Source organism: Hypomesus nipponensis, chromosome 16 (assembly GCF_054491055.1).
Source record: "Hypomesus nipponensis isolate SF chromosome 16, ASM5449105v1, whole genome shotgun sequence".
NCBI classification, from domain to species: domain Eukaryota; kingdom Metazoa; phylum Chordata; class Actinopteri; order Osmeriformes; family Osmeridae; genus Hypomesus; species Hypomesus nipponensis.
The window spans coordinates 8,070,661-8,086,071 of NC_140376.1; the positions used below are offsets into that span (position 1 = coordinate 8,070,661).

Here is a 15,411-nt window from a genome sequence, read left to right on the forward strand (position 1 = left end):
ATGGCCGTCTGGTTGTACAGTAAGAAGTGCTGACAGTGGGATCCAGAACAGCGCTGATGGGAGCAGGGAGATGCTGGCCAACACCCCGTCTACTAACAGCTTAACAGAAGCAGGTATGGGGGGGGAAATCTCCTTTTGCCTCAAATGAATTTGTAATGCAATGTGTTGATTTAGCAGCCACTTTTATCCAAAGCAAAGTACAGCGGAGGATTTGCACCGGCAACCTTGTAACCTGCAGTCGAATGCTCTAACCACTGAGCTACCCTGTTTGCTACGTGGTCCAGACAGTAAACAACAGCCCACTGACCCCAGTCTCCCTCCCTCCCCCCCTCCCCTCCAGAAGCAGCCGAGCCCCCCCCTATGGCCATGCCCTCCACCCTGCCCCCGCCGTCCCCCTGCAAGGAGGTGGTGGTGTTCTACGAGCCCAAGGAGTACTCCCCGGGCCTGCAGCTGTACTGGGCCTCCTGCGCCCGCAGCCTGCCCGACATGGCCGAGGCCCTGGCCCACGGCGCCGAGGTCAACTGGGTCAACACGGAGGACGACAAGAGGACCCCCCTCATCATGGCCGTGCAGGGGGTAAGAGGCAGTGTCCACGCACCGACTAACTAGGACTACAGGACTGATTTAACGCAGGATGTGCATTGACCCCCCCCCCCTTTGCCGTGTTTGTTGTTATTATCGGGAGCCTGAAGGAATACGCTTTTTGTGTGTTATGTCAGTCCATTGTACGCCTTTTACTTGTCTTTTGACGCATCTGGGCCTGTGCGTGCGCCGATTTTCAAGGGCTCCTTGGTCACCTGCGAGTTCCTGCTCCAGAACGCGGCCAGTGTCAACCAGCAGGACGCCCAGGGCCGAGGGCCCCTGCACCACGCCACCATCCTGGGCCACACGGGGTGAGTGTGCCCACATGCCTCCAGAGCCTGCCTCCAGAGCCTGCTTCAGGCCACGGGACAGGCATCCATGTCAGGCCTAATCCATTGGTCTGTTTACAATGTACTTGCATGAGGCTTTATTTGGTGGGTCTGTCCAGGCCCCAGCTGGGCCTGTTTGTTAACTGTGTTTCACTGCTACATCACCTCCCTGTTGAGACAAAGTGGTTAAGAGTGATTAAGAGATGAAGAGCCGTCCATGATCTGATTTCAATTCCTGTCCTGATCATTCATGATGATTCCTGTGCTTTTTAATCCCCCATTTTAGACAAGTATGTTTATTCTTGAAAAGAGGAGCCAATCAGAATGCGGCAGACATCGAGGAGAAAACCCCCCTGTCCATGGCGGTGGATGCGGCCAATGCTGACATAGTCACATTGTAAGTTGCGTGGGATGAACCATTAACATAAATTTGGGGGGACTGTTCCCCAACTTATCCTGTTAAGCCCTTTCCTTTCATCCATCACATTTGGAGTTCTGTCTATTTGTAGCTTGGGGTAAAACATTTAAAAGTAACTGTCCTTAACTTCTTTTTTCCCTTGCCCTATCAACAGGCTGCGATTGGCCAAGATGAACGAGGAGATGCGTGAGGCGGAGGGGCCCTACAGCCAATCAGGTCAATATCCTACCAACAGCCCCACAGAGATGCAGTACAGGAAGTGTATGCAGGAGTTCATTAGCCTGCAGCTGGATGAGCCCTAGGCTAGAAAGCCTCACCCCCCCCCCCCCTCACCAATAGAATTCAGCAAAAAAACAAAAGTTTAAGAGGGCTTGTATATTGGTACTCAGTTGCTGAAAATCGACCACATAGGACAGTGCAGTTTCTCAAACAGGCCATGAGATCAGTGACCGGGTTGCGTCTGGTCATAGGCGTCCAGAATTGGAGAGGGGGGCTTGTTATCTAACCCTGTGCACTCTGTTAAGGAGAAGCACCAAAAAACAATAAAAGAAGGGGAGGGGCTGAAGTCTAGATTTACTCCCTAGATATCCTGTACTGTACAGTATGTCCCGCGCAATAGCCCTTTCTGAGGACCTGTCTGGTGCTGGGGAACGCTACGCCGCGTGGACCTAGTCAGCTGCTCCACTTTTAGTTTATGTGACCGGGTCAAAGCCATTAACCGTCGAACCAGTTGTTTTGACGGCTGGACGAACAGGCGGGAGACTTCAAACGGTAGCTGTTCTTTGTCAAGTGGCCGAACCGCGGCGTCCTGGCCGGCTATCAAACAGCCCCCGTGTCTCTGAGCCAGTACTGTGTCAGCCTCGCTGCGCCCCGTGGCTGTTCTCACTGGTGTGGACCTGAGGAGACCCCCCCCCCCCCCCCCCCCCCCCAACCCTGACAAGTGTGCTCGTCGTCCCCGAGGCAGTAACCACGTTGATTTTCAACAAAAGGTTTTTAGGACCATCACACCTGTCCAAAAACCTTTTGTTAAAAACACGTAGTCGATTATATTGAGGACATATTTATGCACATTCCTTATAATGGTTATGCAATATTTCTATGTGTTCCATGCTCGTTCGGTTATTTCTTACGGTTAGTCTTAACCCCCCTCCTTTTTCAAATAGCCTTGTTTCTCCTTTTGAACCTTTTTAATCGTCATTACGGTGTGTCAAACTTGTCTCGTTTACCTATGAATTTGACTTATGTGAAGTTGACATGCCTGGTGACAGAAACATCTATTTTAAGATAGCTTTTTTTTTTTTTTTTTTATAGAAACATTTGAATCATATAAGGTTAATAGTTGATGTAAATGATGTACTGTACAGAGACATGCATTCTATGTTATATATCACATGCATTGTATATCATATTCAGTGTCAAACTGTATAGTATGTAGAGTTGAGTGCTGTGGTAATGGGACAGTGTTTTGGGGGAAAACCCATTGCGTTAGGATGTTTGCAATGAGGCATCTGTGCTTGCATCCTTGTTTTGATTTGAACTGTACACACTTGTTTCAATAACTTTTGTGGGCTTGGTTAGTAGTCAACCTACCAAGTGTATGCAAACTGTCAGAATGGACATTTTTCTTTGGCGAAACCGGTTCTTTTGAGAGCATCAGTTAAAAGGTCTTAAATGTTTGTGGACGTTGTCGTAGGGGGGTGTTTAAAAGAGACATTGAGATGATACAGGGCACCAAAACGCAAGTGTGGTAGCTTAGAACCAACATGTAACCATGTTCAGCATTTTAACACATACTAGTATTACCTACTTCCATTTTAGAGGAGCTTGAAAAAAAATTCTTAAGGGCATTCAAATGTGAATGTAGATCTAATATTATGCTCCCTCAAGTGTTGGTTAACGATGAATGACTGAATGATATATATATTCTCCTCTTTCATCTCTTATCTCTAGCCCCTGGCCGGTTAGGATTTGGTTAATAAGCACGGAAGCACTTTGATTAGCTGATGCAGCTGGATGCTCATTCAGGCCTGCCAATCATGACGTGGGTACAGCATTTCTACTCGTGAAGAAGAGCTAGTGTGTGTCGAGTTGCGTTCAATAGTGCGTTCAGTAGTGGTTGTTGTTTGTGATTGTGGTGATGAGTTGAAATGTATTATTGGGAGTTAAAGCTTTCGCGGGTGTCTATGGATGTGAACCATAGAGATGTTTGTACACAGGCAGGGTAAAAGAAACTCAAGTCTTACCTCTAGTGACCACAGGAGGGAGTGCTGCATTCACAAATTCTCCATTCACTTGAGGTTTGTAAACGACGGGGGCTAACTGTTAACATGTTGAAATGGCTGTTTAGATCACAGGTTTGTACACAGCTAAGACCAGCCTACTTCATTTTGGGGTCTGGCGTTATAGATGTCATAGATATGCTACTCAGTGGACTAGCATTGGGGTCTTTTTGTGTTCCTTTTCGATGTGTAAATTCATTCAATAATCGCAAGTGTTTGGACCTATGACAGGAAAGACACTTGATTGGATAAGACTGTTGCTCTTTTCTTGTCTTGCTTTATATCAAATGTGGGAGAACTGTTATTGCCTTAAGGTCAACAGCAGACACACTATGCAGGTGTTATAGTAACAGTGAGGGGGGACTGAGAAAGGCAGAACTCCACAATGGGCAGAACTACTATACGGGGTACTTAATTTGAAGATGGCTGAGGAGGGGAGAAAACAAAAACACTAAAGATTTGGTTTCGTTGCTTGAGGTTAAATCCTCCAAGGCTGAAAACATGTCCCCCAGTGTCACTGATTTGCCAACTCTCAGCCCCTCAACACACACACTTAGTAGTTGGTGAATAATGAAGTGTGGAAGGGCAGTCCTGTGAAAAATGTGAGTTCAGCCCAGTGTGGGATGCATGTGTCTACTTTCTCATAAATAAAAAAAAAAGGACAATCCCTCCATGTTAGTACCAGGTTAAGCGTACGGATGAGGTCAAACCGACTTGAGGTTGAAACTCTAAGCTTTCTTTAACATGCACTGTTATCCCTCTCATAGCTTGATCTTTCTGCATCTTTACTGTCCCGTTTCTTTTCCTCTCACTCCCCCCCCCCCCCCCCCAGAGTTGGTGCCTTTTTTCTGTTCTCTCATTTCTGTGGGATGCTGAGGCCAACACAGCTGTATTTTTGTACATAGACCTGCACTTTAAATACAATACAGTTGTTAACTAAACTAATCTTGTGGCCTAGTCTTTCTTTCTGCACTACACTATTCTCTGCAACACAGTACTCTTGCCTTTTGTTGTTAATTTTCACTATGCTGACAACTTGTGGCTACCGCTCCCCCCCCCCGTCCCGTCTTCCATACTGCTGTTTCTTCTTGTCAAGCCCCGCTGGTCGTTTAGCAGGTATGGCTAACTTTCTATCATTCCATCTGGCTTCTTTTCCCTCAACTTTGACGTGCAAGAGATTTCCGAACCTTCATTATACCGTATGTACTTTGATATTGTGTTGACTAATGAAATGTACACAACTTGTTCTCTACTCTTCTCCCGTGATTAAATAACTCATCACGCTGTCGTGGTTTATGTTGTCCTTGCAGGAGACGAAACCTACCAAGACATTTTCCAGGACTTTTCCCACATGGCGTCAAATGACCCAGACAAGCTGAACCGTTACCAGCAGTATGACCTACCCAGGCCTTGACACCAGTAGACGGTTCCAGTTCCAACGTTCTGGTTCCGGCCCATCTGGAAGTTCCTCAAAGCACCCGGAATTTTTTGAGATCTCCGCTGCATTCAGCTGCAGTATGGAAGGCCCAGGCCACCACAACCTAAACCTGTCAGTAATGAATTATACTCAGACTCATTTCATATTAAACGAAGAAATACATTTTAGCAACGTGAACTGGAACAAGTCGCAGAATATCCCAGTGCTCACGTGAACGGTACATAAGAACCGTTTTCCAGATTTTCTTAACCATTTAGCAGTGAAGCACAGTTGAGTGCATAGACACCTAGAAAACAATATTTTAATGGATGGACTTTCCAAACCCCCCCCCCCCCCCCCCCCCCCCGAAAGACATTCAGTTCTATGTCAGCTCTAAATCACTTTTACGCCTCATTTTTATGTGTTTACTTAATGTACTGTACACTCAGTTTAATGACACCTTTTCACTGATATGTCTGTTTAATGACTTGTGTAGGCAGTGTTCTAGGGTCATCTGCAGCAGTCAACCCCTTGTCATGGGTGTAAGGTAGGTAAGACACTTATTTGCACCAATCCTTTTGTTTTAAGTTATCACTGATGTTTACCTGTTATGAAGGTGAAACTGTGAAGTGTGAATTACTTTACGGTTGGTGTGTAACGCACACATTGTCACACTATGAACAAATGTCTATTTTGACAATGTTGAGAGAGAGGAAAAAAAACGTATAGATACTTCACTTATGTGTTTTGATTTTGTGTGTGTAAAATGTTCATTTTATGATCAGTTTCTTTCTTATGCAAGATTGTTGGAATCATAAGGTTTCTCGGGAGCAATAATATTTAGCATTGCCCTTTCAACACCACAAAGGTTTGGAACTAGTAATGAAGAAAAGATCGGAATATACATGTTGGGTCCTCTGTATGAAGGATAATTGACTGTCATTTAGCCCACACACACACACTAGAATGTAGGCTACCCTAGATACTATGCAACATATGGTGCTAGGACAACTCATTTGACTTTGCTTCCTCCAGACCATCAAAATGAACATAAAATGTTTTACCTTGGGTTAGCTTAATACCTAACTCACTGTCTTCATGTCAATGACCACACTGAAGAGCTATTTCTTCAGTGCAACATGGGATACAGTACATATCTTGTACATTGTAAAGAGGCTTTTGAATATGACTCTTGAGAACTTAATAATTAGTGGTACTTGAATCATTAAATAAGCTTTTGTAAATGCTGTTCTTTTTATTATTGTGTAATGTTATCCCATTTTATATCACCCTTCTGTATACCACTTAAGTTATGTATATTCTCAGTATACATTTTAAAGGACTTATTGCATGTACTACAAATCATGGACTGAAGATACTCTGCTGAATATTGAACCATTTGTTTGCTTATTCTTTTGATTTTATAATGCAGTTTATTACCGCTGTTAATTACTCTGTCATTCCGATTTGAAAAGGAAATTGTGGTGCAAAATTTAATTACATTTATGATCCCCACCCACCCTACTACAAAAACTCGCAAAAACGTACTTGGGACAGCGATGCCCGCTTGACTTCATGGCTTACATCACCACGGGCTGATGTTCCACCCATCATGGATGTGGGAACACAAACAACTACGCGTCTCTGAGGATCTCCAGCAGTCCTTAGCATGATGTCACCAAAAAGCGTTCCTCCCTCACCACGCAAATAATTACGATCTGTTTATTTCTACTGGTGTGTTGTCGCATTCTTACGATGAGATGCCGTTACCTCAGTGTACACGTCTGTTTGAAACCATTATGTTTTCGGACATTTGACACGAACGCAGATGACTTACAAATAAACCATTTATCTAGAACTGGCCCCGGATCTGTTTGCTGTGTTCGTTAAGTGTCATATACTGTTGTCTTTTGTACCGAATCCGCCCCAATGGCACAAACTTGTACATTAAATGTGGCTTAAACGGCAAGACAAAGAACTAGGCTAAGTATTTGAATGAACAGTTTCAGTAGTAAGATTTTCAGGATTAAATGTTGAAGGCAAAATCAAGCTGTGCTGTGCTGTATAGTCTCTAGCGTAGATGTGGGCTACTGTACCTAGACCCAGCCTCTGGGCCTCGTGTGTGGGCACGGGCCGTGCACTCCTGGTGCTCTTTCCAGGAGAGCTCTGTGGTCTGCTCCCCTGCAGAGAGGTGGAGGGCCGCCGCTGGAGATGTTTCCCCTCAATAAAGCAAAGAAATGTGAACACGCAGTGAGAGGTCATGGTCCATTAATGCCACTCGCCCATCTGCGACGTCCAAAGGTCTCCGTGGAGCACGGAGCCTGCCAGGGACTTCATCTCCTAGGTTACGGCATTGAGACACAAACGCACTATTTCAAAGGATCATTAAATCGATCAACATTGGGAATTTCTTTTAAATAGAAGATACCTTTTTGAAAGAAAAAACAATTGATACATTTACAAGATGTAATTGATATAATAAAAGTCAATACTGTATTTAACTCAACTGTCTAAATAGTAGAAAATAATCAAATTGGTGATGTAACACATTAAACACTGCTTAAGTGTCTCGTCTCGTCTCTATTAACTTTATAATGCTTTGGCCTACCGGTAGAATACCAATTATACAGGTAATATGGCAGCACTTGACATTCAAATGAATAGGTTGTTATGCAACTCAAGGTTGAGAACCACTGTCCTACATATATCACTGATGGTACTATTTGACACAGTAATATACAGGGTTCCTGTAGGTTTCAGTGAGTCAAATTTAAGACCTTTAAGACCTACACAACGCATAACCCCATAAAATATTCAAACAAAGAAATTCTGAAAAAAATAAAAGTATTTCAATGAATTCCGTCATTGAAAAAGCTTAGCATTAATTGAGATAAAGCAATCACGTTTATAACCACATTTTATTTCATTCAGCACTAAGTACTAGGGGTGGGTGACAAATGATTCACATAGGAATCTCGATTCACAATATTTTTTTATATAAGCATATATTGAATTGCAATTTGATGAAAAAAATCGATTGTGAATTGATTTTTATCGAATTGTGATCCCAAGAATCGAATTGTTAAGGACCAAAAGACTGACCCCTAATAGACGTTAAGCTGTACACTGTAAAAAAAAATCACGTAAGAAAACAGAGAAAGCACTGGCCGTAAAGTTTCCAGACCGATTATGTAGTTACAGTAAATAACCATACCACAAAATTACATGTAATAAGCTGTAAAAATACAGAGCACAGTCTACAGTCAATTTATCAAATTACAGTTTATCATTGTTCTTAAATGTTGATTAAACCACAAAAAACTGAAATACTATGTTAAAATATATTTAAAACTAACTACCTTTAAGGTTAATCTCCGTAATTTTAGGGCATTTGTTTGTTACTACATGGAACATTCCAGTCTATTTACAGTCATTTCTTATTAAATTATTGTTTTTTTAAGTATAATGACTAAGAATTGTTTTAATAAAAACGACAACTGTTTGTATATTTACGGTCCAACTCCTTCAATTTTAAGAATGAGTAGATACAAAAATGTTCATTGGACAGTGGAAAAACAAGCTACATTTACGGCCAATCAATGTAAATGTAGCCATCTAGTAATTCATTTATGAAAATGCCGCGTGTACCTACAGCGATTTCCTGTAGAATTGTGGTTGTTCCAAGTAAAAAAATTAAAAAAATAATAACTACAACAATGTGTAAATACTAAATATGTAGTTTTAATGAAAAAGGAATGTCTGCACATTTACAGTATTAATCAGTCATTTTAACCCTTGTGTTATCTTCGGGTCATTCGTTGTGTTGCAACAACTTTACACAATACAAAAACAAATAAAAAGCATTTTCTTTTAACCTTCGGGATGTCATGTGACCCGCAGGTCACGACAGCTAGTCAGACTCGTTAGATCAGAGAGGTATATTAACATTGTATCGTAAAAGTCGAGACTTCAGAACCCCGCGTTCTGGACTGGATGGAGTGCTACAGAGATGGCGTTCTGTCAGTCTCCCATGTAGCATTGAGCAAGATCGCTGTAAACCGGGCTGCAACGATATATAGGGCAACTTGTGCATGGTCAGTTAGTGTCCACTACAAGTTATGTTTTTCTCAAGATCTTGAAGCACCATCACACCCTCGAGGACTATCCTGACGTCAGAGGGTTCTTTGCTGGCAGTGTCTTTCACGACATAGATCCTCACTTTTGTTCTCTCTATGGCACTGAGGAAATTGGTCTCAGCCATTTCCTGGTCAAAAGAAAACAATTCTTTAATGATAGGTTCAGAATATTGTCACTTGGCTTGTAAACAATCCAAAAGGGTGATCATTTCTACCTTCAGCAAGGACAAACCATATTTGAAAATAGTAAAAAAAATACTAAAACGTAAATAGATCCGATGCCCTACTGTTAATGACCTCCGTCACAGGCAAAGCCGCTGCAGGACGGAAGGTAATGTTTTCTCTTCAACTTTTTCAATTAATTTTATTTGATCAAGAGGGACAGTGTACATTCATGAACATTAAAATGTAAATGCACCCAATTATAGACAAAAAGCCAGTTTCAATTGGCAGTCTTCCTTCTGTGTGTTTGAATGTCGGTCTGTATGTGTGTGAACAGGATTAAGCAAAAACTACCAGCCCGATTTGTATGAAACTTGGTGAAGGGGTGTAGCATGGGCCAACATAATTCTGACCATGATTTGTCATTAGGCTCCTTAACGATCACTGCAAAAGAGCTGCAGTTCCTGTGCAGAGACAGGAGAACCTAGCAGAACAACCATCTCTCCATTGTAGCCAAATCCCACCTGAGAGGTCACGACAGCTAGTCAGACTCGTTAGATCAGAGAGGTATATTAACATTGCATCGTTTGAGTATCATAAAAGTTGAGACTTCAGGACCCCGGGTTCTGGACTGGATGGAGTGCTACAGAGATGGCGTTCTGTCAGAGTCTCCCATGTATGCACAGGAACACTGAAGCTATGTAAGCGGTGTACCGTGCACACTAGTTCACTCCCATGTTAAAACTTTGCCAAAACTCATGATTACCAAGATCAGATTGTTTTTCATTGCAGCAAGTTTTGTGTTTTGAAATACATGCAAGTGAATGTCTGTGACTAAAAGACCATCCATCAACTGTCTTGACGTAAACAGTCCACACAACAATAATGGCAATTGTAATTTCATGTAATACTCACCACAAAAACTTGGGCCCATAGTTACAGAGCTGACTCCAGGTGACAATGTAGAGTGTGAGAAAATGTAAATCTGCAGCAACAGAAAAACACACGAGAGCTTCACTTAACCAAACTTGAGTTAGCCTACACATGGATGACTTTCATCATTACTCAACAAAACACTCCTATTTAGACAGTTCTCGGCACTTTGCCAGCTCCACAAGTAATTATATAATGAATTAACATGCTTTTATCAATTATCTACAACACTAAAATTGAACAAGTGCCTTAGTTTTTTCGTAAAATATTTCCTACTGACCTAGCTATCAGCTAACGTTATACGGAGGTACTGTAAGACCCTAAGAGGACAAAATATAGAATCAACAAAACGTTATAGTACAGATGGTCTATAAAGCAACACATTAGAGTCATGCAGGTCATAATGTTCACCGAATTTTAGGATGGCAAATGGCAGATTTAATTAAGTGACATTAGATAGCTACTAGTAGCTAGCTGAGCTCTAACACCTGAGCTAGCTATAGTCACTCAAAATAATGCCAACGTCAGCTTGCGATTTGCCTTCAGTTTGGTAAAAGTCCATTCTGTTTAGACAAAAAAAGGTTGTAAAGAACATATCACGCACTATATCAGCTTAGCATTCACGTTACCTTAAAATCTCTGTCTCTTCTTTAGTCAGTATAATTCTTGAATCCTTTAACTTCTGCAGTAGCTCCTCAGTTGAAAACGCCATTCTTGTCCGGTTTTCGCGCCAGGTGCGGCAGTGACGGTTGAGAGAAGCTACATCCACTGCGCATGTGTGAACTCCCTCATTCAAAAATCAACATTCAATGTTGCCTCCGAGATAAATATTTTTACTGTGCAATTATTATATTGCTATTCATTATTGATTTCACAAAGTTCTCTATAGTTTACTAGCATTAATAACAATATACGTACTGTTTTTAATCTCCTAGGAAATGAATTTGAGAACTTCATAATTCATTGACAGCCCTAGATAATTGTGTGGGAATCACCAGAAAACTTACATTAGGCCTACTTGTGTTACAAATCCTACCGGCCTTTTTTTTTTTTTAAACCTATGAGGCAGGCTTGGTGACAATGCATGCATTGAAGTCATTAAAGGAGTACTGGACTAAATACTTGCTGTAAGTCGCTCTGGATAAGAGCTTCTGTTAAATGACTAAATGTAGGCCTAAATAGATATTTCTGTCCTGCCAGGGGTACGGTGTTCATTTTAGGGCATCCTCATCCAGGGTTGGGAACCACCTACACTGGTTTGTAGGCTACAACAATACTTTTTTGCTACTTTGTAATAACTTTCTGCGGCCATTGTTTGTGGAAATGAACGAGAGTATAACCTTTTTTTAGACCTGACTAAATGGAATTTAAGACCTCAGGTGAAAATCTGGCAGTTTAAGACTTTTTAAGGCCTTAAATTCAAAGTTCAGAATTTTAGACTTTTTAAGACCCTGCGGGAACCCTGAATATAGAAAAATGTGTTTTACAATCAGTGAACCAGCAAGTTGTCACATTACATAATTATTGGAAAGATAAAATGGAGCAAAACTGAAACAACATTGTCCACCCCTGTTCGCTAGCTATGTACGTTGCTAAATGAATTTAGCCTTACCTTGAAACAAGAGCCACAAATGTTGTGTCTTCATCAATAATTAATCAAACTTGTTTTAAGATACAGTGATGTCATTCTGTGTTTGTCCTTTTGTAATGTGAAAATTCATGTATATGCATTCTATGAATAAAGCTATATATATTATGTTAGTCAATTATATATAATTAGACAATTATATAGCACCTATATATACACTGGTTAAAAAAATAAATAGTAATACAAAAATCAAGCCAGTTTTAAGGTCAAAACAATCAAATCCCTAAGGGTTACATACAGTAACAGGACAGACAAAGAATGTCTTCAGACAGGGAGTAACTATCTTCCCCTTTCAGATGTGTTCATACCAGACAGAAGTCATTAGCAACAGGCAATAGCCTTCTGTCCTCCCACGTCCACACAACGCAACAAGCTAACGAGAAAATGTTCATGAGTTCACTGTGAAAGAATGGCTAGAATTTCATGTTTAGGAACGGCCGCGCACAGTGAATCCAAACAGTCCCGCAGCTTGTATTTTCTAAATGCTGATGCGAAATAGACAGTCCGTATGAATAGACATAGTGTTACAGGCATTTCGGTTCATGCCGCAAAATCCTTCCGACCTCCACCACACTCCCTCTCCCACCATCCCCACCTCTTCCTCCTCTCACTCGCTACATCCCACTCCGGCTCTGCTGTTTAGATTATTTCTCCAGACCAGCTTCCCAGAATGAGACGGCCTCCCTCACCCCCTCCCTGGTTTCTTTATGAACGCGGGGTTCCCTGGAGGCCTGCCCTACACACCCCGGTGGGCAGCCAGCGGTCAAGCCTTTCCAGCGGGACGGCCCGGCTCGGGAAAGAACGAGCCCGGCTCCACCAGCACCGGGTCTGGCCTCCAGCTGTTCAGAGTCCCAGGACATCCCCCCGTCTGCCAAGGCCAGGAGAACCCAGACTGGAGGGGGGTTAAAAAGCTTGAGAGTCTGGCCAATGGCATCCCTTCCCCTGGAACCAACTAGCTAGTTCCTACTTACAGATGTGGCGCAGAGGCCAAGAGAAATCCCCAACCCTACATCCCAAAGATGAAGCATAGAGCTAACAGGAGATGGAAGGCGTAACTAAGGACAATGACATGTGTAGTGGTAGTGAAGCAGGGCCTCCTTGTCAGTTTTGTCACTCGTCTTGCCATGGGGGTGAACCTGGGGGGAGGAGGAGGGGATTACAGAACTCCCCAGACAATGTTTTGACACGGGTTGTCTTATCGGAGCCCTAAGGACAAGTCCTCTGCCAACAGCCTCCAAATTGTGGTCATAGAGGCATGGCGAGGCTGGGTAAACACACAGCGCATGTGGTAACTGACGGACTGGGAACGCTTGTGCTGCCTCGTCAGCCCAGAGGGGCGGAGCTTGACTCGAAGATAACCCACGGTAGTGGTAGCACCACCCTCCCCACGAACCCCCCCAGCCGGTTCCTCCAGACAAGCTCCCCGGGCTGACGCTCAGCATGGGTGGGATGGGTGTGCCATTCGAACAGCTGAAACCCAGCCCAACTGGAAGGTCCACAGAAGTAAGAGGTCAAGGTATTCGGTCCTGTGTTAGTGGAAGTACAGGAAGATGAGGGTCGGGTCTTACTGAACAGAGCCTGACCACCTGGAAAAGCAGCAGCCGTGCTCCCGTTGAAGGGGTGACTGGAATCAGACGTAAGCCCCCTTGTGTAAACAAAGGAAAGCTACCTTGCGTGTGAACAGGCACTTGTACTGCAAGCTTGTGTGTCATGTCGCCCTTAGAGTATTTCTCTTTAACGTAGAGACATATTTCTTGCCTGTGCAGACAAACATGATGTCCATCTTCCAGCGCCAAAGCAGTGTTCATAAAATGGATGTCTTAAAAGGACTGTAAGAGGGCAAAGATGGAAAGCATGAGTATTAGCTTTTTTCTCTCTCTCAGTTTGTTGTAAAAATTAGGAAAGAGTATAAATGTGAGGCGTACGGTGTAACCAGCCTTTGGGCGAAGATCTTTGGTGAAACCAATCTTCTCTGCCAGAATGCCTGGTATTTGTCATCCATTACTTCACAGTCTGAACTCCAATCTTTTCATATTCCCCTAAAACAAAATCTCTAGTGCCAGGGTCATTCTGTCCCACCGGTTCTCAGAGGTACGGGGAAATTTAGGAGGAACCAGTCAGGTTGACCTCGGCCAAAATCCACAGCGTCTCTCCTAGGGCTGTTAAATCTGGAATCTCCGCAAGGCGAGTCCAAACAGTCTTGTCCTGTCCGAACAGCACGCACCGACTGCGTGTCACTCGATGGTCTGTGAAGTCAAGCAGACACTCTTTGGGGCCTCGACCCTGCATTTAAGTAGATAGCCACCCACATCGAAGGCTCCAGCTTCCTCCCCTCCCTCCCCCCTTCCCATGAAAACTCTGGAGGTCACTGCCCATCTGGTGGGTCCGCTTGTTTACCTAAACAACACGAGGGTGCCGTTGACCAGCCGACCCTGTCATCGACGCTTACTCATCACTGTTTCGACAGACGGTGACTACATGGGCCAGAAAGCCAAAAAGGTATGCGCGGCGCCCTTCCTCCATCCCACACCACCTCGTCGTCCCTCCCCCTCTGGTTGGTCCGTCAGTTCGCTGACAGACTTTGGAGGCGCCGGTCTATCGCCTGCTTGCAATTACTCCCCCGGGGTTCACGGTTTGCCCTGGCCCGACGACCCAACCGTGGGATAGTGTTGCCTTGTATGGTGATGTGGATTACAGCCCAGAAGAGACATGAGATGGACCATCGAATTCACGCAAACTATCGCGCACAAACGCAAAACAGCCTCAGATCCCAACAGACTGAAGTTATTACCGTTGACAAAGGCCTGAAGAAGTAGATTACTTGTCTTGAAGGGTATCGAAAGCTCCTCAAACTTGACCTTGTTGGTCCACTGTGCTAATGATACATGGTGGCTAGGTCACCAAGGACAAAGAGAAGACCAACACCGAAAGATGAAAGTCTGATCCGAAGAAAGAACTCGTCTGATTTACGAGTTCCTTCCAGGAATAGAGAACGTTTTTTTCTCCACCCTTTTGACAATTCGAGGCGTCCCACCCGCATCGCTGCAGCATACGGGAAGTGAAGGCCCAGGCGGTCGGTCTCATCTTCGGAAAACGGGGCGGGAGAAAGGGAGGTCTGCACTGTGACTAAATGTTTCCTCGGTTTAAGGAAAGCAGGGCGTCTTTAGGCATGTGTGATGCACCGTCCACCCCTCAACCCCAGACACATTGGCCTTCATGACCCCATGAGTCTATATTTAACCTACCGAACTAACCTGAATAAACGTAAAGAGTTTGACCAGGTTCATTTAAGTATATATTTGTTGCACGTCTACCCTCAACGCCATACCACGTCCAACAGCAATCGACTAGCCAGTGAATCAGTCACTTTCAGAAAAAAAAAAGGTTGTTATGACTGCAGCATGCTTATGTGTGAGTAGTGGATGGGTCAATGAAGTTGGGCAAAAAGTGGTCAGTCATGTGACTTTACTAGTGGAAATGGAGCGCAACAAAATCTCTCTTAGCAGT

The 15,411-nt window shown here is 43.6% G+C and overlaps 1 protein-coding gene and 2 long non-coding RNA genes across 10 annotated transcripts in view; 1 reads left to right on the forward strand and 2 right to left on the reverse strand.

Moving 5' to 3' along the window:
- LOC146254680 (arf-GAP with coiled-coil, ANK repeat and PH domain-containing protein 2-like) overlaps positions 1–6,887 on the forward strand; it is a 35,316-nt gene extending 28,429 nt beyond the window's left edge. For 6 of the 7 annotated variants that reach the window (XM_084676041.1, XM_084676042.1, XM_084676043.1 and 3 more), the window contains 6 exons: positions 21–113; positions 341–576; positions 784–893; positions 1,198–1,308; positions 1,484–1,545; positions 4,919–6,887. In XM_084676041.1, coding sequence (XP_084532167.1) covers positions 21–113; positions 341–576; positions 784–893; positions 1,198–1,308; positions 1,484–1,545; positions 4,919–5,022 — 716 coding nt within the window. In that variant the 3' untranslated portion in view covers positions 5,023–6,887. The remainder of the gene's footprint in view (positions 1–20; positions 114–340; positions 577–783; positions 894–1,197; positions 1,309–1,483; positions 1,546–4,918) is intronic. The other variant, XM_084676046.1, reaches the window with a different exon arrangement.
- Positions 383–7,465, reverse strand: LOC146254681 (uncharacterized). The gene is made up of 3 exons (XR_014731485.1): positions 7,122–7,465; positions 5,012–5,155; positions 383–1,080 (listed from the first exon to the last, which is right to left on the reverse strand). It is a non-coding gene; the product is annotated as an uncharacterized LOC146254681 (long non-coding RNA).
- Positions 7,466–7,924: 459 nt separating this feature from the next.
- Positions 7,925–12,493, reverse strand: LOC146254682 (uncharacterized). Of its 2 annotated transcripts, none has more exons than XR_014731483.1 (3): positions 10,886–12,493; positions 10,239–10,308; positions 7,925–9,289 (listed from the first exon to the last, which is right to left on the reverse strand). It is a non-coding gene; the product is annotated as an uncharacterized LOC146254682 (long non-coding RNA). The 2 variants fall into 2 exon arrangements; XR_014731484.1 differs by lacking the exon at positions 10,886–12,493 and adding an exon at positions 10,537–10,879.
- Between the last annotated feature and the right edge of the window lie 2,918 nt (positions 12,494–15,411).